The sequence below is a fragment of the Phaseolus vulgaris genome, chromosome 8 (assembly GCF_000499845.2).
Source record: "Phaseolus vulgaris cultivar G19833 chromosome 8, P. vulgaris v2.0, whole genome shotgun sequence".
In the NCBI taxonomy this organism is placed as follows: domain Eukaryota; kingdom Viridiplantae; phylum Streptophyta; class Magnoliopsida; order Fabales; family Fabaceae; genus Phaseolus; species Phaseolus vulgaris.
In genome coordinates, this window is record NC_023752.2 from 26,084,926 (window position 1) to 26,109,706 (window position 24,781).

The window sequence follows — 24,781 nt, forward strand, 5'->3', positions numbered from 1 at the left end:
TTGATCTTGGCGGCGCCTCGTCTTGGCGATGCCTTATCTTGGCGACGCCTGACGCTGCTTTGAGTCTTTATCTTTTATCTCCTTAACCTTTGGTCTTACACTTCGAATGAGAATAGAAAAACTGAGACAAAGTTTTCTCGAACTTCTTTTTTTACTTGGGTGACCTCATTAAAAAACCCCCGAGAGGGAAAAAGAGTGTCCCCTTTACAAATCGTATTACATTACTCTCCACTTAACATAACTCAATTGAAATAAAATTTCAAATTGGCCGCATTCCAACTGCGCGGAATGGGACCTCCTTCCAAAGTCTCTAGATTGTATGAACCATTCCCCTTGGCTTCGGTGATTCTGAAGGGTCCGGTCCATTTGGGAGACAACTTGTTCTCTAGCTCATATGGGTGAGCTTTCCTCATGACTAAGTCACCAACCTGCAATTGTCGGGGCTTCACCTTGGAGCTATACTGTCGCTCCACTCTTCTCTTCACTGCCTCAGCCTTTATTCTTGCTTCTTCCCTGGCTTCGTCCAATAAGTCCAGATTCACTCGCCTCTCTTCGTTGGATTCTTCAGCCACAAAATTCTGGTAACGTGGCGAGCTCTCGTGAATCTTGACTGGGATCATCGCGTCTGACCCATATACTAGACTGAAAGGCGTCTCCATGGTGGAAGATTGGGGCGTGGTGTGGTATGCCCATACAATCCTTGGCACTTCTTCTGCCCGCGCCCCTTTAGCTTTCTCCAGTCTTCTCTTCAGCCCTCTCAACAAAACTCTATTCGCTGACTCTACTTGCCCATTTGTCTGGGGGTGTTCGACTGATGCGAACACCTGCTAGATGCCTACCTCTGCGCACAGGTTTCTCAGTTGTTGGCTTGCAAACTGGGTGCCGTTGTCGGATACCAGCCGCCTAGGCACGCCGAAGCGACACACGATGTTCTTCCAAACAAAGTGCTGCGCCTTGTGCGCGGTGATCTAGGCCACGGGCTTCGCCTCTATCCACTTGGTGAAGTATTCAATGGCAACGATCAGGTACTTCATCTGCCTTATCGCCAGGGGGAATGGGCCTAGGATGTCGATTCCCCACGTATGAAAAGGCCATGGACTATATATGGATCTCAGCTCCTCTGGCGGCGCCTTGTGCCAATCAGCGTGCTTCTGACATTGCTTGCAACGCTGGGCGTGCCGCACGCAATCCTCTTTCACTATTGGCCAATAGAAACCTGCGCGTACCACCTTAGAAGCTAAAGACCTTCCTCCCACGTGGCTCCCACAGATACCTTCGTGGAGTTCCGCCATTATCCTGATGCACTCGTCGTCGCTTACGCACGTTAGGATAGGGTGTGTAAACCCGTGTCTGAACAGTACCCCGTCTACCAGGGTATATCTTGCGGCGTTCCTCTTAATCTTCTTGCCCTCCTCTGGTTCCGCTGGGAGAATCCCATCCGCCAGGTATCGTCTGTATGGCGTCATCGAAGTGTCTCCTTCGGCTAAAGCATATATCTGCATATGCTTTCCTTCCTCGGTTGTGTCCGCGTATATGCTGATGCGGGGCGTCTTCATTGTATCTTGAGTCAAGGAACGATGACTCCTTGGTCTCCCTCTCGCTGTACAAATATGGAGGACGTCCACCCTGTTATCTTCCACGAACTTTCGCGGAGCTTTGAGCGTCTCTTGGATTACTGTCCTCTGTCTGCCCCCCTTGCCTGAGCTGGCCAGCTTGGCAAGCAGGTCAGCTCTGGCATTCTGCTCTCTTGGGACATGTACTAACTCAAGAGCGCTAAATGCTCCCTTCAGTAGCTGAACGTACCTTAAATACGCCGCCATTTGTGGGTCCTTGGCTTGAAATTCTCCCGAGACTTGCCCTGTGATCAGCTGTGAGTCACTCTTCACCAGGAGGTTCTGCGCACCCATCTCCTTGGCCAGGAGCATCCCTGCGATCAGTGCCTCGTACTCAGCCTGGTTATTGCTTGCTTTAAAAGCGAAACGCAGAGCTTGCTCGATCAGCACACCATTGGGTCCCTCCAAGACTATCCCTGCTCCACTTCCTTGTTGATTGGAGGACCCATCGACTGAGAGCGACCACTGCGATCCTGACTCCACCTCTTGGTCGCCTCCGGGTGAAAGCTCTGCAACGAAATCCGCATATACCTGTCCTTTGATAGATCCTCTGGGCTCGTACTGGATGTCAAACTCCGACAGCTCCCCCGCCCAGCGAACCATCCTTCCAGCTACGTCAGGTTTCTGCAGTACCTTTTGTATGGGGAGGTTCGTCATCACCACTACTGTAAAACTGTGGAAGTAGTGGCGGAGCCTCCTGGCCAAAAATACCACGGCCAATGCTGCCTTTTCCAGCGACTGATACCTCGTCTCTGGGCCTTGTAAGGCCTTACTCACAAAATAGATTAGCCTTTGTACCTGGTCCTGCTCCTGGACTAGCACTGAACTGATGGCCCGCTTTGTTATCGCAAAGTATAGTCGGAGGGGCACGCCTACCACTGGTTTGCAAAGGACGGGTGGCGTCGCCAAGTACTCTTTCAACTTGATGAAAGCTGCTTCACACTCGTTGGTCCACGCAAAACGACTATTTCTTTTGAGGCACTGGAAATAGGGGTGTCCCTTCTCTCCTCCTGCGGAAACGAACCTTGATAATCGCCCTGTCAGTTGCTGCACTTCCTTCACCGATGTTGGGCTTCTCATAGCGATGATGGCTGCGCACTTATCAGGGTTTGCCTCAATTCCTCTTTCTGTAAGCATGAAGCCCAAAAACTTTCCTGCCTCAACCCCAAAGACACACTTCTCAGGGTTCAACTTGAGGCGATATTTTGAGATGGTGGCGAACAACTCTTCCAGGTCTGTTGTATGTCGCTTTCTATCGCGTGAAGTTACCACCACGTCGTCTACATAGGCTTGCACGTTCCTTCCCAACATGGGCGCCAGGACCTTGTCCATCAACCTCTGATAGGTGGCGCCCGCGTTCTTCAAGCCAAACGGCATCACTTTATAGCAGTAGCTACACGTCTCTGTCATGAACGCCGTTTTACCCTCGTCCCTCGGGTGCATCTTGATCTTATTGTAGCCTGAAAAGGCGTCCAAGAAGCTCAACATCTCGCAACCCGAGGCACTATCCACCAGGGCGTCAATGCTGGGTAGTGGATATGAATCCTTGGGGCACGCCTTGTTCAAGTCTGTGAAGTCTACACACATCCTCCACTTCCCATTCGCTTTCTTCACTAGAACGACGTTGGCCAGCCACTCGGGGTATTGTTTTTCCCGGATGTGTCCAGCACTTAACAACTTCTGTGTCTCTTCCTTCACCACGAGGCGCCTTTCCTCGTTAAATTTTCTCCTCCTTTGCCGCACGGGGCGAATCGTGGCGTCCATGCTGAGATGGTGGCATAGAAAATCAGGGTCGATGCCTGGCATGTCTGAGGCGGACCACGCAAAAGCATCTAAGTGGCGTGAAATCACCTCTGCCACCTCGTCCTGTTATTCTTGGCTCAACAAACGCCCTAGTTTGAAAGTCTTGCCGCCGATCTGTATCTCCACCACATCAGCCGCCGGCTGGTCTCTACTATCCTCCTTTGTGGGTGTCGCCTTATAGTGCTCTCTAGGCGACGCCTCTTCTACGGGCGAAGCGTCGTCATGTCTCTCCTCTGTGCGCGTGTCTGCTCTAGGCGTCGCCCCTGAGGGAGAGGCCTCATTCAAAGGTTCTACTTCCATTGCTGTGTCTGAACTCGGTGGGCGTTCGAACACCATGAACACACCTCTCTTTGTTTTCAAGCTGTTTTCATAGCATTTTCGCGCTTCTTCTTGATCTGACTTGATGACGATCACCTTGCCACTGATATCCGGCAGCTTCATCTTCATGTGGCGCGTGGAGGCTATTGCGTTCAGCCTATTCAAAGCCGGTCGGCCCAACAGGATGTTGTAAGCTGAATTGGCGTTTACCAAAAGTACCGAATGCTTTCGGTACGTGAGGCCGTTCCATCTGTGAATGTCGTCCTCAATTCCAAGTAGCCACGTACTTCCACCTGGTTGTCAGCAAACCCATATAAGCACCCGGTGTAGGGTCTCAAAAGGTCGGGAGACAACCATAGCTTGTTGAATGTCGACCAGAACATAACATCTGCAGAACTTCCCTGGTCGACTAGAACCCTGTGCACCTTTCTCCCGACCGTGACAACCGAAATGACGACGGGGTCATTGTCGTGTGGCACAACATCTTGCAGGTCCGCACTCTTGAACACGAGGTCTGACTCCCACGGGTCCCCTGAGATTCTTTCTTCAATTGAATTGACTCCCCTCGCATATTTCCTCCGTTGGGAGGCAGTGGGTCCTCCTCCAGAAAAGCCACCAGCAATGGTGTGCACTTCGCCAAGGACGGGCATCTCATGCGCTTGTTCGTCCACTGGTGCTGGCAGGGCCGCGGTCGTGGCGGGCTCAGAGATATAATCCTTCAAGAACCCGCTTCTTACCAACTCGTCTAGCTGGTATCCCAGCGACAGACAGTTGTTGATGTGGTGACTGAAAGCTTCGTGGAACTCACACCAAGAGTCCTTGCGAGGCCCTAGCACCTTGTCAGTCTTCGTCGGTCGCCTCAACCTTTCAACTATATTGGGCACGGCGATTAGGTCTTTCAACTCCACCACAAAGTCGTACCTCCCTGGTCTGGCCCTTTCCCTGGCCGGACGATTTCCTCCCGCTTGACCCCTGGGCTGGGGTTTTCTTGCCTCATAGGGGCGTCTCCCCTCTTGCTTCTTCCTTCCCATCGTGGTCTCGTTGACCCTAACGGGTTGAGCCTGCGTCTATGCCCTCGGGCGTGAGGGTGCGACGCTCGTGCGCTTCTGACACCCCTCTCCCTCAGAGGCAATATGCTCCACCGCGTGATGCCTTATTTCAGCGAAGGTCCTGGGGCGATTGCGAATGATGGATTCGCAAAAAGGGCCGAGACACACGCCTTTCCTGAATGCGTACACGATCATGGGCTCTTCCGTAGTACCAACCTTTACTACTTGGGCCCCGAAACGGTTGATGTACTCCTTCAAAGTCTCACCCTGGTACTGCTTTACGTCGAACAGATCATACGAAACGGGTGGTGGGGCCCTGTTCGCTAGGTATTGCTCCCTAAATAGCCGCGACAGCTGCGGGAAGGAGGTGATATGGCCGTCTGGAAGGCTGATGAACCAATCCATGGCCATTCCCGTCAAGGTGCTTATAAAGAGCTTGCACCTCACGGCATCGGAGCCGCCTACTAGCACCATCTGCGTGTGGAACGCGGTGAGATGTGCTTCAGGATCCTCCATCCCGGTGAAGATCACCTTGGGCCCTGCGAACGTGTTGGGGATCACTGCTTCCAGAATCTCCTGCGAGAATGGTGTGGAAAATTCCCTATGTGGGGTGAGACGTTCGGTCTCATCTAGGTCACGTTGCCCTTGGTTATTGCCCAAACCACGGTGCAACTCTTCATTGATACGATGGAGCTCTTCGTTTCTCACGTGGGAAGCCGCGATATCCGCCTGCATACGTTCTTGCCCCGTCCTTGATTCTGCCATTTCCTCCTGCAGTCCTTGCATCATGTCCATGACCTGCTGCATGGACATTTCCTCACTTGCTGCGCGTGTGGAACCTTGTCTCGTGGCCCTCATTCTTCAACGTTTTCCTCCGAGTTCCTCCTATCGTTATGGTAGCTCTGATAAACTCTCTGAAACTTGTGATAGGACTGATGTTTTAATTCGGCCCCACGGTGGGCGCCAAATGTTCCTGCCGGTTGACCTGGGTGTGTCTTTGTGCGCGACCTTGCCCGTCAGCTAGGGACACCTTCCTTCTGGTAACCTGTGAGCACCTACAAAGAAGTGGACAAATGGGCGCCCTAGCGGCCGTTTGCACTCCGACGCTCAAGTCAGCTAACAAGAAACACCAAAACTCTACAACTCCGTATCGGAGCACCGTGGATGGCTCTCTGAAGGTGGTAAAAGGAACTGTGTATTGTGTGCTGTTTCTGGTTCTGGCAAACGATCTTTCTCTAGTCCCTTGTGCGTAACCTCAAGGCTCGAGCAAGCAGCTAGAGTGTGTTATGGGGAAAATTTGCCAAAAGTCCGATCCTTGCTTCGAACGCTCAAAAACCCTTTTAACGCCACCCTGCATTAAACACATCTTAAAGCGCATTTAAGGCACTTTAAGGCGCATTTAACATGTTTCCTTAAAACCTTTAATGGGGGCATTTAAAGCGCTTTTAAAGCATTTAAAGCGTTAACTAAAAAACATACCCGATGAGGAAACATTTAACGTTTCCTCATTTACTTTCTCTGCTAACTTCTCGTTGACTTACGATCTTTCTCTGACTTGATTACTATCACGCGTGGAGGGACCTCGTGGCGCTGTATCCCAATCTTAGGGACATTCCGTCGCGCGAGTTCCCTTCTTCTCGAAGTGCCGCTGGCGCAGGGGGTGACATTCTGGGTGCCAACTCATGCTCCCCAGGTTTCAGTCACTTACCCTGGGAGTGTATCTACCTTCCTCTCACACCACGCCCCTGGTTCGTCCCTGGGCATGACCCTCTCTTGGGTCGTATCTATCCCAGGGAGCACCCTGAGGTGGCGTGGGCTTCACGAGTCGGGTTGCTCCCTACTGGCGCTAGTACCATGGCCTTGAAGCCACCTTTCTTTTCACTTTATTACCGTTTCTGAGCTAGGCGGGCCCGAAGCCCCGTGGCGTCACTCCCTCCATGGTCTTTCCTACCCATGGGTATCGGGGAGTAACACTGCTGGTGGCGACGCCCTATCTTGGCGACGCCTTGTTTAGGCGACGCCCTATCTTGGCGACGCCTTGTCTTGGCGACGCCTTATGTAGTCACTCTGTTGACTTCCTTTCATTGGGGCCCTTCGTGTGGTCCCACCATATGTTGACCTTGGCCCCGACGTTGACTTTGACTTTGGTCAACGCCCGGGGACGGGACGGTACAATTTCCATGTTCACATAAACTCTAGAAACATGTCTTAGGCTTTTCTTGCACTTTTGTTCGGTTCATTTGTTCTATTTCTTGTTTTGTTCGGTCCATTTCATTTGTTAGAAATTTTAATCGGTTCATTAGCTTTCTTTCTTGCTTTTGTTCGGTTCGTTTGATTCTTAGGTAGTTTTAATCGGTGCTTTTACTTTCTTGTTCATTTCAATTGGTTTATTTGACAAGAAATGGGTTTTCACATGAGTTTTGGTTTGGTGGCTTAAGATTTGGTGAGTTCTATAATGAAAGAACATTGATCCACTTCTAGAAAAGTGCCTATTCATATTCCAACTCAAGTTGACTCCATAACATGTCTATGAAATATCTCTATCTTTTTATTGGAATCATATCATGTGGTATCATGAGTCTTAGGTTTGTTCTTGTTTGTGTTTGAGTTGTTTTGACACTTTTAATTCAAGAACTTTACATTCTTGTTGTTACCTTTCTGTTTTAGGTTTATTTTTGGGTATTTCTTTCTGTTTTCTTGTTGTTATTACATTGTGTTTGTGTCATTTTCATTTTTGAATCCTTATAAGTTTTGTCAAAGTCATGTTTCTCCAAAAAATGTTATTAATTCTATGTGGTCCTTTTTTTGTAATTTTTGTTTCTTGATTTTATGTTCAGTACAGTTTTATGTGTTTGTTTCTTGATCCTTTGGTGCATTTTATTTTTAGTATTGAGTTCATACTTGTGTAATAGACCTATACAAGTTCTTAAACATCATTTCCATTATGTCTTTGCTAGTTCTTAATTATGTTTTTCATTTCTGTTAGGTTTCTTCTGTTTTCTTGAAAACGTGCTGACTGTTTCGCTTTATTGCAATTGATTTACTTACTGGAAATTTCTGAAATTCTAGATTTGAGTTCTTCAAAGTGTTATAAAAAAGTAGAAAAAAGAAGTTCATCAAAATTCCAAGTACAAAAAAATGATAAATGAAATATGTTTAGTGTGTAATTCTGCCGAAAAAATACGGTAATGTGGAAGTGATTTTGCAAAATTTATCGCAATTAATTGGCTTACTGTTTTTGTTTAATTCCAGTGCCATTGTTGAGATAAAATCTTGAACTTTCTGTGGTTACAATTTCATAATCCAGTTCGCTTTATTCAATTCCAGATAAATCTGTGAAGTCACGCACAGTTTGCACAAAATATTTTTCAGTTGTTCTGTTTTTGTTTTCTTCATCTATTATAGTGCTTTTCTCTAGGTTTCTTTTGTGTACCATCCTTTTCATTGAGTACCTTATTTTCTTGCTTGTCTTTTCTTCGCTATTCTTTGTGTTTGTCATAACTCTTGTACTCCTTTTGTGTAGCCTTTCTTGTTTACACCTTTTCTTGTTTGTCTTTGTTTGTTCTTTTGTTTTGTGGTGCTTGGCTTTGAGATTGAGTGCTTTTGCTTTGACATCTTTCATTTGAGGTTACTAAGGCCTCAAGAGCAGATTGGTTAAGGGAAGTATTCTTTCTTAGAGTGATTTGAGTGCCTTTTAGCTTTCGGCACTTTGTTATAATTTTTTTTGCTAACATTGTTTTCTTAACATTGGTTGCTCTTGTGTTTGCTGTTTTCCTTTTCTAATGTATACATATTCAAGTGATGAATCTTCAAAACCACACTCTACTCATAAGGCTTATGTTCTTAATGATTTAAAAGAAGCAAAGAAGGCTCTTGCTCCAAAAGATGAGGCATTGCAAAGATTGGAAGAACGAATGGCAAAGGTTGAATTGAACCAAGAAAGAGTTTCCCATTCTTTTCATGGTAGACAAACTTCTCCTAGGCATTCTTCCAAGGATTCTTCAAATGCTCACGGCCATGGAGAGGATACTAGAAGGAGAATGCATCGTCATCATTCCAATGGGGGAAGCCACCATCGTGAACAAAGACATCACCAAGAGACCAAGCCTCAAGTTCCTTTTGTAAAAGTCTCTAGTTTTAGTGGTGATAGTGATCCTAATTTGTATTTAGAATGGGAGGCTAAATGTGAACAAATTTTTAACACCTATGAGGTTGAGGAGGAGCAAAAGGTGAAGATAGCCACCCTAGAATTTGTAGATTATGCCATTAAATGGTGGCATAGCCTTGTAACGGACGTTTGCTATAACAAGAGACCTCCCGTGGTCTCTTGGAACGATTTGATAGAGTGTATGCGCTTTAGATATTTGCCACCACACTTTAGGAAAGACCTTATGTTGAAGCTCCAACGGTTTCAACAAGGCACACTAAGTGTGGATGCCTATTTTAAAGAGTTAGAAACCCTTTTACTTCAAGTTAATTTGAAAGAGAGTGAGGAAGCTATGATAGCTAGGTTTGTAAATGGACTAAGAAGGGATATTCAAGATGTTGTTGAACTTCAAGAGTATTCATCTTTGGGATCTTTGGTTCATCTTGCAATGAAGATGGAAGCCCAAATTGCTAAAACAAGTACTTTTAAAAACTCTCTCAATGATGGTTACTACACAACTCTTGGAAAAATAAAAAGTCTTTTTCAAAACTTCCTTCTAAGGATTCTTCTTTCAAACCTAAGGAGTATAGGCCTTCCACTTCTACTCCTAAATCTCCAATCAAATCGTCAAGTAAGAAATGCTTTAAATGTTTGGGTTATGGTCACTGTTCCCGCCGGTTGACCGGGATCGTCTTTGCGCGTGGCTCGTCCTCGTGAGCTAGGGCACCTTTGTTATGCTCCGTCCGGGATACCTGAAAAAGAAGTGAACAAAGGGGCGCCCTCGCGGCCGTTTGCACTCCGACGATCAAGTCAGCCGGCAAGAAACACCAAAGGTGACACACCCTCCGAAAATGGTCGAAAATAACTGTGCTGGAATGCTAAAACTGGGTTGCCCTAATTACCTTGTGCTCACAGTGGGTGCGCAGCAAAAAGCAACTAGGGTTTTTGTTCTGTGTAGACTGCGAGAATTAGGTTAAAACTCGGATCCCTTTCGAACGTCCCAAGGTCCCCTTTTATACACCTCTCGCATTTAAAACGCGTTAAGCGCATTGAAAGCGTATAAAAATATTCCTTGGAACGTTCGAATCTTTACTGAATTAGCGCGTACCTTGGCAAACTTTCACTGAAACATTTAATGAGCACGTGCTAATTGCCACGTATCCTTCTGACTTGATCGTTACTCTGTGCGGAGGGCCTCACAGCGCCGTAACCCAGCTTAGGGTTAATCCATTGTGTGAGTCTTCCTTCCTTGAAGTGCATCTGGCGCGTGGGGTGACTTTCTGGGCGCCAGCTCATGCGCCCCGAGCTTGAGTCACTTGCCCTGGGGGCGTATCTACCTTTCTCTCGTACCATGCACGTGGTTCTCCCCTGGTTGTGGCCCTCTCATGGGTCGTATCTGTCCCAGGGTCTCCCAGCAGTGGCGTGGATACTTCACGAGTCAGTTACCCCCTACTGGTACTAGAACTTATGGCCCTGAGGCCACCTTTCTCTTTCCTTTGTTACTGTTCTAAACTATCGTGGCCCGAAGCCTCCTTGCGATGTCTTAGCTTGGTGCTTTGTCTTGGCGACGCCTTAACCCGGCGACGCCTTTACTTGGCGATGCTTTATCCTGGCGACGCCTTTCTTAGGCGACGCCTTAGCAAGGCGACGCTCCCTATTGGCAACGCATTAACCCGGCGATGCCTCCGGTAGTCAATCTGTTGACTTTCTTCCTTGGGTCCCACGAGGGGCCCTTCCACACGTTGACTTTGACCTTTGGTCAACGCCCAGGGACGGGACGGTACACAAGCCCCCCAGTCTTGAGTTGACACTTGTTTCAGCGAAAAGACTAAGGCTTCGCCCTATTGTTTACGTGGCCTTCTCCGTACTGCTGACGTGACATTCTTTGTACCGCTGAGGTGACATTCCTTCGAGTGCTCTGACAATGTGACACTCTCTGAGCGAGAAAGTTGACGCCTTGGGTCGCCCTCCAATCACTTGACACGTGGCTCGATCGCACGGCCAGCGCTTGGTGCCTCTTGCGCTTCAAGTTAGCGCTTAATCTCTTGACACGTGGCTTAATCGCACGGTGCCCATTTAGCACCTCTTGCGTTTCATTCGCAATGTTTAAGTCTTCGAAATCCCGCGCCTCATCTTACTGTTCTATTCACCCTTTCGCATCCCCTCTTACTGTTCATCTTCTCCGCAACTTCTGCATCCTTTGCGCTCTTTCTCCCAACGAAAGCTCGTGTTTTTCCTACGTCCAGCCACAAAGGTATGGTTTTTCTTACTCGATGACTCCTTCCCTCTACTGCGTTGCCTTCGTAACTGCTTGGGACTGTTTATGTTTTCTGCACTTCGGTGTTCTATTTATTTTCTTTGCTTTTCTTCCTAATTTCTTCGTTCCTTTCCCTTTTCTGGACCTTTCTCGTGGGTGGGATTTCCTAGGCTTTCATCTCATTGACTTCTTCAAAACCTCCTTCACTAAGCCTTTGCTTTTTTCCTTCTTCTTCAGCTTTTTCATCCATCTATGGCACGTACAAAGATAACGCCCAATCCTCCTCCAAGGGTCGATTATAAGGCCCTCTATCCATGGGCTTCTGAAGAACTCCTGAACGAGTGCACTACTTTAACCACCATCAGAGACGTGGAGGACCACCAGGGTGATCCGCTCCTATACAACTTTAATGCCTTCTGCCGTACCCACGATGCTCACATCTCCATCCGTCAAGGCACCCTCGGGGAACCTGTTTGTGTGGACGATAGGTCCAGGGGGGGAAGCCCTTCTTTTTTATGTACCAAACAGTCTTCAAGCGCGTTGGTGTGTGCCTTCCCTTTACGCCCTTTGAGAGGGAGTTACTCACTGAGATCAATACAGCCCCCGCCCAGTTACACCCCAATAGCTGGGCATTCGTCCGGGCTTTCCAAATTCTATGTGGGCACCTGGGCATCCCACCCTCCATAGACGTCTTTCTTTATTTCTTCGAAGTGAAGAAACAAGGGAAAAGCCTCTGGGTGAGCTTTTCCGGGGTCGCCGGCAGAATCCTCCTTTCCCTCTTTCAGAACTCATATAAAGGCTGGAAAGGCAAGTTCTTCAGGGTGTGTTGCGCCAAACACGATCCTACAGCCTTGGATGGCTTTCCTTTGTATTGGGTGGAGAAACCCAAGCTGCTCAAACCCAAAGCTTTGGACGAGCTATCCTCCGTTGTTAGGGAGGTGTGTGAGGCCTTGGCTGGCCTGAAGATTGTCTTTGATACACTGAAACTCATAGCTTGCGAGTTCAACGTGCACACCCTCTCCTCATACTTTGGTAGGGAGACTCGCTCCTTGCTCCTCTTTGTTCTTTCCCCTTTTAACTATGCTTTCACCGGTCCATGGGTATGATGCTTGTCTTCTCAACATGCTTCCTTTATTGCTGAGTGTCCTGTTTATCTACTTTAATTTTCATTTATCTTCATGTATTGTTGATCTGCAAATCTGCGCCAGTGGCGGAGTTGACACTCTGTAATTGATCTTGAGCCCAAGTCCTGACTCCAAATTTCTGTGTTTAGCTGTGTGTCTGATGCTTCCTGCTTGACTTGGCATTGGCTCTAATCTCTGTTCTCTGATTTATCTGGTGTAGCATTAGTGATGGATTCAGCAACAAGGACGGAGCTGGCCAGGTCCTTGAGAGCACGTCCCGCTGCGACGCCCACAAAGGCTGGTGTCTCCAATACTCCAACCTCCGAACCAAACCTTCCTCCTCCATCGACCTTTCAAACACCGACCTCTTCCGAAACCCCACTAGGCCCACCTTCATTACCACAAAGTCCCCATACATTGCTAACACCAAACTCGCCTCTGCCCATCGCCGCAGTTCCGCTAGCTGTGGCTTTATCCCCTGCTCCAGCCCCCCGAGACAAAGGAAAAAGGGTGCTGGAGATACCGTCCGAATATGAAGACTCCGATGAAGGGCTAGTCTTCAAGAGGAGGAGGGTTGCTAGGGCCTTCACCTCACCAACCACTTCCCCTCCTGGTGGTGGGTCTTTTAGGGATAGTCCACCTTGTGCCACATCCCCACCGCCACCGCCAACAGTCTAAGAAAGGGGCGTCGGAACTGAGCCGTCGCCGCCTCCACCACCAACTGAGGCGCCTGCTGCTTCTGCATCTACCGCCGCCGGCCTGGAGATCATCGCTATTCCCCCCCCAATTATTCAACTGATGAGGGGGTTCGATGGGGGGTTATCGTCGAGAGGCTCCCCCAGCGAAAGGAGAGAAGGCATGCCTTAGTATTTGGGGGCCTTCTTGGCCATTGCCCTTGACTGGCGTGCTCAGGCCACGGTTGCTAGGGCCTTCACCTCACCAACCACTTCCCCTCCTGGTGGTGGGTCTTTTAGGGATAGTCCACCTTGTGCCACATCCCCACCGCCACCGCCAACAGTCTAAGAAAGGGGCGTCGGAACTGAGCCGTCGCCGCCTCCACCACCAACTGAGGCGCCTGCTGCTTCTGCATCTGCCGCCGCCGGCCTGGAGATCATCGCTATCCCCCCCCCCAATTATTCAACTGATGAGGGGGTTCGATGGGGGGTTATCGTCGGGAGGCTCCCCCAGCGAAAGGAGAGAAGGCATGCCTTAGTATTTGGGGGCCTTCTTGGCCATTGCCCTTGACTGGCGTGGTCAGGCCAGGGCTAAAACTAAAGAGACAAGCGCTCTCCAAGCCCTTCAACAGGAAGTGGCTACCCTGAAGCAGGAGAAGGAGAGCCTATCCCAAGGCTGGGCATGCTAAGAAGAAGTCTACAAGGCCTCTCTGAGAAGTGATTGGGAGCGTAACGCAGAAGCCTGCAAACGTCTACACGACACAGGGCAAGCTGGCGCAGAGCTCCTTGCTCAGGTGGCATCCCTCAAATCCAAAATCGCTGCTCTTGAAGTGGCGATGCGGGCTTCTGAGGCCCAGCAAAAGCAAATGCTGGAGAAGGCCGAAGGAGAGCTAACTGAAAAAATGGAAGCGCTCAATCTTCTCCAATCTGAGCATGGTAAGTTCCAAGCTGAACTGGACAAGCTCCAGGTGGAGAAGGAAGTTCTCGAGAAGAAGTTAGCTTCCGGAGACTCCACAATCGAAGAGCTGGAACGGGCCAACAAGGAGCTTATTGAGGAGAAAGAGACTCGGGACTCCACCATTTTAAGACTGGAGGAAGCCAGAAAGAAACTTATTGATAATATGGCTGACACCTTTGCAGAGGGATTCCAGGAGGCCCTAGCTCAAGCCGCCTGTGAAAACCCAGGAATTGATACCTCCAACTGCAACCCTTTTAACCACATTGTTGATGGGAAGGTCGTGCCTCTCGACCTTGGGGATTGAACGACCGTTTGACAGATCTCCATCTTTCTTCTTGTAAATTTGCATCTATATTTGAACTTACTTGTAATTATAACGCTTAACTATGTCTATTTACATGCCATTCGAAATTTATCTTTATAGGCGATTGTATACTTTTAACGTCTCTTGCTCTTTCATCTGTTCCTGCTTCCTTTTCCATACGAAAGGCGTAGCTGGTACTTACTTTTAATGCACGCTTCATCGTCTTGTCTTCTAACCCTGTAGGTAGCGCGTAATCTCTTCTCTTACCTTCCGCCTCTGAGTCGCGATGTTTACCCTTCTCCTGATCCTTTCACTCAAAATTCTGCTTGGCCTTTCCATCTGCGAGGAATCTTTCTTATGAAGGCGTCACCTGCCTCCTCATTACCCAAAGGCAAGGAGGGATTCGGTCTCTACTAAGGCCTCAACATCGCTCAAAGGCGAGGGAGGACTATATCTGTTCCTCTCTGGTGCCTCAGTGTCGCTCAAGGGCGAGGAGGACTCATCTTACCTGTGCTAGGTGTCTACACTCAAGGAGGGGTCTAAAATACCAAGGTGTAACGTTCTAAACATCGGACGCTGGGGCTAGCTGTTCCTACCTGAGGGGGGGGGGGGGCGTCCCAAAGGAATCCTTTGACCCCTGCTCAGGGACTAGGCACCCAGATTTTAGCGTGCATCTATCGTCCGATACCGGGGCCATCTATTCATACTTGAGGAGGGGGCGTCCCGAAGGAATCCCTTAACCCCTGCTCAAGGACTAAGCGCCCGGGTTTCTGACTTATACTGATATTTGTCACCGGGGGTAGTTGTTCATACTTGAGGAGGGGGCGTCCCGAAGGAATCCCTTAACCCCTGATCAAGGACTAGGCTCCCGGATTTCAACCTATACTGATATCTGTCACCGGGGCTAGTTGTTCATACTTGAGGAGGGGGCGTCCCGAAGGAATCCCTTAACCCCTGATCAAGGACTAGGCTCCCGGATTTCAACCTATACTGATATCTGGCACCGGGGCTAGTTGTTCATACTTTAGGAGGGGGCGTCCCGAAGGAATTCCCTTACCCCTGATCAAGGACTAGGCTCCCGGATTTTATCTTGTACTAGACATACCTATTATCTTGCTCTGAACTTGACCTTTGCTAGAGTACCTGGCGGCGACGCCGTGTGCTGGCGACGCCCTGTTCTAGTAACACCTTATCCTGACATTGCTATCTTAGCGACGCCTCCTCTTGGCGATACCTTATCTTGGCGACGCCTTATATTGGCGACGCTTTATCTTGGCAGCGCCTCATCTTGGTGACACCCTATCTTGGCGACGACTTGTTTTGGCAACGCCTCCTCTAAGCGACGACTCATCTTGGCGACGCCTCATCTTGGTGGCGCTTCAAGTTTTCGTCTTTGTTTCTTTAACCTTTGATCTTACATTTGAATAAGGGAAAAACTAGAGCAAAAACATTTTAAACTTCTCTTTTCTTTATTCGGGTGACCACATTAAAAAACCCCAGGAGGGAAAAAGAGCGTCCCCTTTACAAACTTCAACTGGAATAACATCAACTGAAATAAAACTTTAAATTCGCCGCATTCCAGCTACGTGAGATGGGGCTTCCTTCTAGAGTCTCTAACTTATATGAACCGTTCCCTTTGGAGACAACTTGTTTTCCAACTCGTAAGGGTGAGCCTTCCTTATGACCGACTTACCAACCTGGAATTGTCGCGGCTTCACCTTAGAGCTTGTACTGGCGCTCCACTCTTCTTTTCGCAGCTTCAACCTTGATTTCCGCTTTTTCTCTAGCTCCATCTGTTAGGTCCAGGTTCACCCTCATTTCGTCGTTGGACTCCACGAACCCCAAGAAACGGGGTGAGCTCTCGCGGATCTCCACTGGGGCCGTGGCGTCCGATCCATATACTAAGCCGAAGGGCGTCTCCATGGTGGAGGATTGAGGCGTGGTGTGGTAAGCCCATACAATCCTTGGTACTTCATCTACAGGCGGGGCCTTTCCGTGTACTCCTTCCATCGGCAAGGCCTCGCCGTTCTTTCCTTTTGTGTGTGCGTCTTCCATAGGCGTCGCCTTTGAATCGACTTCGACTAGCGTTGACTCCGCGGGTATCGCCTCTCTTAACGCTTCTGATTCTGTAGGTGAATCTGAGACAGGTGGTCGCTCAATCACCATGACTATGCCTCTCTTTGTTTTTAAACTATTCTCATAGCACTTTCGGGCTTCTTCTTGGTCTGACTTGATGACTATCACCTTGCCGCTAAGGTCTGGTAACTTCATCTTCATGTGGCGTGTGGAGGACACCGCCCTTAGTCTGTTCAAGGCGGGTCTGCCTAACAGAATGTTGTAAGCTGAGTTGGCATTAACCACCAAGTATCGAATGCCCTCGGTGTGTGATGCCACTCCATCAGTGAACGTCGTCCTCAACTCCAAGTAGCCACGCACCTCTACTGGGTTATCTGCAAATCCATACAAGCACCCCGTATAGGGTCTCAACAGATCAGGGGACAATTGTAGCTTGTTAAAGGTCGACCAAAACATGACGTGTGCAGAGCTGCCTTGGTCCACGAGGACCCTATGTACCTTTCTTCCTGCGGTGACTACCGAAATGACCACCGGGTCATTGTCATGTGGGACGACATCCCGCAGGTCAGCTCTTGTGAAAACGAGGTCTGACTCCCACGGGTCGTCCAAAAATTCTTCTGCAACCAAATTTACTGACCTTACGTATTTCTTTCGTTTAGAGGCAGTGGGTCCTCCCCCGTAAAAACCGCCAGAGATGGTGTGCACTTCTCCATGAGTTGGGACTTCGTGCGCTTGACCTTCCTTTGGCATTCCGCGTCTGGGGTCACAGTGGATCCAACGAGATAATCCTTCAAGAAACCTTTTTTCACAAGCTCATCCAACTGATATCCCAGCGCCAAGCAGTTGTTAATATGGTGCCCAAATGCCTCGTGAAATTCGCACCATGATTCCTTGTGAGGTCCCAGTATCTTGTCGGACTTTACTGGTGGCCTCAACCTGTCAGCTATGTTGGGCACAATGATGAGGTCTTTGAGTTCTACCACAAAGTTGTGCCTTAGTGGTCTATTCCCCTCTCTCCTTCCTTCTGCCCGACCCCTAGGCTGGGTCCTCCTTGTCTCGTCGGTGCGCTTTCTGTCTGGGTTCTTTCTCTCTGTGGCAGCTTCGTGGACACTAGCGGGTTGTGTGCATATCTGCGCTCTTGGTCGTGCAGGTGCAGCAGTCGTGCACTTCTCGTACGCCTAGCCCTCTGAGGCAATGTGTTCTACCACTCGACGCCTTACTTCAGCAAAGGTCTTGGGGCGACTGCGGTTAAGTGATTTACTAAAAGATCCAGGACACACCCTGATGGAGATCAAGCTCAAGTGGACATGGAGGCCAATCATCAAGAGCAAGAAGAGGTTGAGGCTCAAATAGAAGACGCTCATGGAGTTCAAAACCCACCTCAAAGGCTTACAAGGAGCATGTTCAAAGCTTTAGGAGCTAATGGACGTTTATTTTCTCTTTTTGTAATTTATTTGATTGAAGGTGCTTAGAGGGAAACATTAGAAACCTCTTTTGTTAAAGCATCTTTAGGTCTTTAGTTAGGAGTCTTAGGGGGGGTGTGCGTTAGTAGAAAGGGTTTGGGTTTTGGTACTAGTCTTGGTGAGTTCTTGATCATAGAACCTTGATCCAATTCTATCTTAAAGTGCCTATCTCGTATCCAACTCAAGATGATTCCTAAGAATGTCAAGAATCATTCATATTGTGCTATTGGAATCATATCATGTGGTATCAAGAGTTTAGGTGTGTTCTTGTTTAATTTTTGAGTTGTGTTGCACTTTAATTTCAAGAGCTCTTTAATTTCTTGCAATTTACGTTTCTGTTTTAGGCTTATTTGAGTTTTCTTGCTGTTTTCTTTATGTTGCGTATCATATGTTTGAGTATTTTCGTTTTTGAATCCATACAAGTTTTGCCTTAGTCTTGTTTTTCCATAATTGTCATCACTTCTTGTAGTACTTTTATTGAATTTGTTGTTTCTTGCTTTGGTGTCATATAATTTTCTGAGTTTGATGTTTGATCCTTTGTGCATTTTCTGTTTTAGAATTGAGTTCATACTTGTATTCTAGACCTATACAAGTTCGTATTTTCTGAAAACGTGCTTACTGTTTTTCCTTATTGCAATTGATTTACTGAAAATTCTGAAATTCTGGATTTGTGTTCTTCAAAGTGTTAGAAAAGAGTAGAAAAAAGAAGTACTAAAAAATTCAAAGTACACAAAAAATGATAAATAAAATACAAAAAGTGTACAAGTCTGCCGATAAAAATACGATAATCTGGCAGTGATTTTGAAAAATTTATCTCAATTAATTGGCTTACTGTTTTTGTGTGATTCCTGTGCCATTTTTGAGCTAAGATCTTGAAGTTTTTGTGGTTTAAATTTCATAATCCAGTTCGCTTTATATCGTTCCAGTTAAATCAGTGAACATCAAACACAATTTGCATAAAAATATTTTCCTGTAGCTTATTATTTTTTTTTTGTTTTTCTTCATCTACTCTAGTGCTTTTCTTTAGGTATTCTTTTGTGTGCCTACTTTTTCGTTGAGTTCCTTATTTTCTTGCTTGTCTATTGTTCTTTAATCTTTGAGTTTGTCATACATCTAGTATTCCTTTTGTTATAGCCTTTTTTTTGCTTATACCTTTTCTTGTTTGTCTTTATTGCTTCATTGGTTTTGTTGTGGTTGGCTTTGAGATTGGTGTGCCTTGCTTTGACATCTTTCATTTGAGGATTCCTAGACCTCAAGATCAGCTTGGTGCAGGGACATTATTTCTTTGAGAGTGACTTCTTTTTCTGGCCAAATTCACTTCGGCAATTTGGTTGCCAAATTCATTTGTTTTGCTAACTTTGTTTCTTGACTTGTTTGCTGTTTTTGTGTGTTTGCTGTTTTCATTTGCAAATGGCTGGCTATTCAAGTGATGCATCTTACAAGCAGCACTCTCCTTCTAAAGCTTCGGTCCTTGGTGAATTGCATGAAGCTCAACGCACCATTAGGCGTTTGGAAGAGAAATTGCAAAAGATGGAGGTGCAACAAGCTAGGCCATCTCACTCTATCCATGGTGGACATCATTCACATAGACCTTCTTCAAGAGGATCTTCAAATGATGTAGGCCGTGAAGAGGACCATAGGAGAAGGCGAACTCCACCCCAATACCATGGACATAGACATCACAACCAAGGGGAGAGACATCACCATGGAAATGGCTACTACCAAGATGCAAAGGCTAGGCTACCTTCGGTCAAGCTTCCTTGTTTCAATGGCTCTAGTGATCCTAATGTGTATTTAGATTGGGAGGCTAAGTGTGAACAAATATTTGAGATCCATGAGATCCAAGATGAGCACAAGTTTAAGCTAGCCACCTTAGAGTTTAGTGATTATGCCATGAAATGGTGGCATGGTGTTGTAAAGGACATTATCTATCACAAGGGTCCTCCCGTGGACTCTTGGAACTCTTTAAATGATCAAATGCGCGCTAGGTTTGTGCCCCCACATTTTAGGAAAGACCTCATGTTGAGACTCCAACGGTTTCAACAAGGCACGCTAAATGTGGATGAATATTACAAAGAGTTAGAAACGCTTGTGCTTAAAATTGAATTAGAGGAAAGTGAGGAAGCTATGATTGCTAGGTTTGTGAGTGGTCTAAGGAAGGATATTCAAGATGTTGTTGAGTTACAAGAGTATTCATCATTGGGTTCTTTAGTTCATCTTGCAATGAAGGTGGAAGCCCAACTTGCTAAGAAAAATTCTTTCAAAAATGCTCCCAATGATGGTTACTACAACAATTCTTGGAGGAACAAAAAGTCTTTTTCAAAATTTCCTTCTAAAGATTCTTCTTTCAAACCCAAGGAACCTAAGCCATCTACTTCTAGGCCTAAATCCCCAACTAGATCGTCTAGTAAGAAATGCTTTAAGTGTATGGGTTATGGTCACATTGCGGCTAATTGTCCTTCTAAAAGCAATATGTTTGTGCATAATGGCATTGTTATGAGTGAGCATGATTCGGATTCACCTAGGCATTCTTCACCATCTAGGGCGTCTAGTGAGAATGAGAGTGAGAGTCGACTTGAAGGAGATTTGTTGGTTGTGAAAAGACTTCTTGGACAAGTTTCACAACTGTTCTGGCCGGTTGACCTGGGACGTCTTTGTGCGCAACCTTGCCCGTCAGCTAGGGACACCTTCCCTCTGGCTACCTGTGAATACCTGCAAAGAAGGCCAAAGGGGCGCCCTAGCGGCCGTTTGCACTCCGACGCTTAAGTCAGCTAGCAAGAAACACCAAAAACTCTGCACCTCCGTATCGGAGCACCGTGAATGGCACTTTGAAGGTGGTAAACGAAACTGTGTATTGTGTATATTTTCTCGTTCTGGCAAACAATCCTTCTCTAGTCCCTTGTGCGTAGCCTGAGGGCTCGAACAAACAACTAGAGTGTGTTCTCGGAAAATCTGCCAAAAGTTCGAACCCCGTTTCCAACATTCCAGGTTCTATTTAAACTGCTTAAGCATTTAAAGCGTCTTAAAGCGCATTTAATTATGAAACGTTCAGCGCCTTTAAGACGTTTAAACCACTTGGAGCATTTAAAGTACCTTAAACGCTCGAAACGTAAACTTTATTAAATAGCTTTAATTACCTTGTACCTGACAAATTGATGTTTCTGTTTTGACTTGGCTGCTATTACACGTGGAGGGCCTCACAGCACCGTGACCACACTTGGGGGTATTTCCTCGTGTGAGTCCTCCAACCTGGGAGTGCATCTACGCAAGGGGTGACTTTTTGGGTGCCAACTCATGCCCCCAAACATCTAGTCACTCACTTTGAGAGCGTATCTACCTTCCTCTCCTACCCTGCACCTGGCTACCCCTGGGCGTGACCCTTCTCATGAGTCATAACTATCCCAAGGGCTTCTCTGGGGCGACATGGGCACTTCACGAGTCAGATTGCTCTCCACTGGCACTATGACTATGGCCTTGAAGCCACCTTTCTCTTTTCTTTAATGCTACCCCGGGTTATCGGGGTTGAGGCCTTCCCACAGCGTCACTCCCTCCATGGTGTTTCCTACCCATGGGTATCGGGGAGCAACGTTGTGGTTGCCTTGCTCTTGTGACATTTTACCTTGGCGACGCCCTACCTTGGCGACGCCTGCTAGGTGACGTCTTATCTTGGCGACGCTTCCTCTTGGCAACGCCCCGCCTTGGCGATGCTTGCACTGGGCGTCGCCTCACCTAGGCGACGCCTTATGTTGACTTTGACCTCGACGTTGACTTTGACTTTGACTTTGTCAACGCCCAGATACGGGACGGTACACAAGCCCCCCAGTCTTAAGCTGATGACTTGTTTTCAGTGAAAAGACTAAGGGCTCACCCACGCCATCCACGTGGCACCCTGGTGACGTGTCATTCTTGCTGACGTGACACTCCTCCAACTATTGATGTGACACTCTCTGAACCCTTGGGGTGCTCTTAATGGATGATTGGACATCCTCTGACAAGGGGAAAGCCACCTCTTGGGGCCTCGCTTAATCGCTCGCCACGTGGTTCATCACGCGGTCAGCCTCAAGAGTCTCTTGCGCTCCCCTTGAGCGCCTAATCTTTTGACACGCGGCTCAATCGCACGGTCCCAAATTAGCGCCTCTTGGATTGCAAATGTAACGTTTAAGACTTCGAAATCCCGCGCCCCAAACACTGTTCTATTCACTCTTTCGCATTGTGCGCTACTGTTCATCTCCCTTTCTCTGAAATTGTAGTGATTGCTGCTCCCTCTGCGCTTCCTCAACAACCACCGACTCACACGTTCAAAGGTATGATTTTTCTACCTCCATGACTCTTCTTCTTCATTGCGTTGCATTGCTGTGTATGAACTGCCTGGGACTGCTCATGTTTCTGCATTTCTGTATTCTTTTCGCTCCTTCGTTCTTCTTCGCTCTCTTCTCCCCCTTTCTGGGTTTCTTCGTGTGGGTGGCATTTTCTAGGGTTTCTCTTCCCCTTTCTGCCTTATCATCGCTTTTTAAAACACTTTTCCTTTCTTCTTTCTTCAGCTATTTATCCGCATCATGGTGCGCTCGAAACCGAAGTTCAGTTCTCCCCCCAAGACCAACTACAAGGCCTTCTATAAATGGGCCTCTGACGATCTTTTAAACGAATGCACCACCTTGACGACCTTCGAGGATGTGGAGAACCATCGGGGTGACCCTCACTTATACAACTTCAACGCTTTCTGCCGCACCCACGATGCCCACATCTCCGTCCGCCCCGACACATCGGGGGAACCCGTTTGTGTGGATGATAGACCCAGGGGTAGGGCCCCCTTTTTCTTCATGTACCAAACTGTATTCAAACGCGTTGGTGTGCGCCTACCATTTACACCCTTCGAGAGGGAACTCCTCACGGAGATCAACACGGCCCCCGACCTCCAAAGCGGACAATACCTCGGATGCGGTGATTGACCCTAGCGATGCTGCCCAATGACTTGAGGTCGGAACATTGGCACCCACCGTGGGGCCGATTTAAAACATCAGTCCCATCACAAGCAACGAAAACCTATCAAGCCACCACAACGTTGGAGGAAGTTTGAGGAAATAGTGAAGAATGAGGGCTACCACTAGACAAGGTACCGCACGCGCTGCGTGTGAGGAAATGTCCATGCAGCAGGTCCTGGAGATAATGCGGGGGCTGCAGGATGATATGGCGGAGTCGAAGATCGAACAAGAACACATGCAGGCAGATCTCGAAGCCTCGCATGTGAGGAACGAAGAGCTCCATCGTGTAAATGAGGAGTTGCGCCGGGGTTTGAGGAACAACCAGGGGCAACGTGAACAAGATGAGATGGAGCACCTCACCCCGCCAAGGGAGTTTTCCACTCCCTTCTCGCAGGAGATTCTGGATGCGGCGATCCCCAACACGTTCGCAAGACCCAAGGCGATTTTCATTGGGATGGAGGATCCCGAGGCGCATCTCACTGCGTTCCACATGCAGATGGTGTTAGTAGGCGGCTCCGATGCCGCGAGGTGCAAGCTCTTTATGAGCACGCTGACAGGGATGGCAATGGACTGGTTCATCAGCCTTCCAAATGGCCATATCACCTCCTTTCGGCAGTTGTCGCAGCTGTTTAGGGAGCAATACTTGGCGAACAAGGCCCCGCCGCAGGTTTCCTACGATCTGTTTGATGTGAAACAGTATCAAGGGGAGACCCTAAAGGAATACATCAACCGCTTCGGGGCCCAGGTGGTAAAAGTTGGCATGTCGGAGGAGCCTATGATTGTGTATGCCTTCAGGAAAGGCGTGTGTCTCGACCCTTTTTGCGAATCTATTATTCGCAATCGCCCAAGGACTTTTGCTGAAATACAGCGTCGGGCAGTGGAACATATCGCCTCCGAAGGAGAGGTGTGCGAGAACTGAACCAGCATTGTGCCCTCCCGCCCGAGGGCGCAGACGCGGATTCAGCCCGTCAGGGTCAACGAGACTACGACAGGGAGGAAGAAGCCGGAGGGGAGACGCCCCTATGAGACCAGAAAAACCCAGGCCCAGGGTCCAGCAGGAGGCGATCGCCCCGCCAGAGAGAGGGCAAGGCCGGTGAGATACAACGTTGTGGTGGAGTTGAAGGACCTGATCGCCGTGCCTAACATAGCCGAGAGGTTGAGGCGACCGGCGAAGACTGATAAGGTGTTACGGCCTTGGAAAGACTCTTGGTGTGAGTTCCACGAGGCTTTTGGTCATCACATCGACAACTGCCTGTCATTGGGTTACCAGCTAGATGAGCTGGTGAGAAGCGGGTTTCTGAAGGATTACGTCGCAGAACCCGCCACAACCGCCGCCCTGCCGGCGCCAACGGAAGAACAAGCGCACGAGATGCCTGTTCTCGGCGAGGTCCACACCATCGCTGGAGGTTTTTCCGGCGGAGGACCCACCGCCTCCCAGTGAAAGAAATACGCGAGGGGGGTCAACTCGATTGAGGAGAGAATCTCAAGTGATCCGTGGGAGTCGGACCTCGTGTTCACGAGGGCGGATCTGCGAGATGTCGTGCCACACGACAATGATCCCGTGGTCATATCGGTTGTCACGGCTGGAAGAAAAGTGCACAGGGTTCTAGTCGACCAGGGAAGTTCTGCAGACGTCATGTTCTGGTCGACATTCAACAAGTTGCGGTTGTCTCCCGAGCTTCTGAGGCCCTACACAGGGTGCCTATATGGGTTTGCAGATAACCAAGTGGAAGTCCGAGGCTACTTGGAGCTGAGGACAACGTTCACAGATGGAGAGGTCTCGCGTACCGAAAGCATCCGGTACTTGGTCGTAAACGCCAACTCCGCCTACAACATTTTGTTGGGCAGATCGGCGTTGAATAGGCTGAATGCAGTGGCCTCCACGCACCACATGAAGATGAAGCTGCCAGATCTCAGTGGCAAGGTGATTGTCATCAAGTCGGATCAGGAGGAGGCACGAAAATGTTATGAGAACAGCCTGAAAACGAAGAGAGGCGTGTTCATGGTGTTTGA

General features: G+C 48.3%; 1 protein-coding gene across 1 annotated transcript; it reads left to right on the forward strand.

Moving 5' to 3' along the window:
* The first annotated feature begins 22,877 nt into the window (after nucleotides 1-22,877).
* LOC137824837 (uncharacterized) lies at nucleotides 22,878-23,687 on the forward strand. The gene has a single exon (XM_068630513.1). The coding sequence runs from the start codon at nucleotides 22,878-22,880 to the stop codon at nucleotides 23,685-23,687; it is 810 nt and encodes a 269-aa protein (XP_068486614.1).
* Nucleotides 23,688-24,781: the final 1,094 nt, after the last annotated feature.

What these genes read in the sequence shown, in the direction of transcription:
- LOC137824837 (XM_068630513.1), top strand. Translation starts at nt 22,878, where the DNA reads ATGAGGGCTACCACTAGACAAGGTACCGCACGCGCTGCGTGTGAGGAA.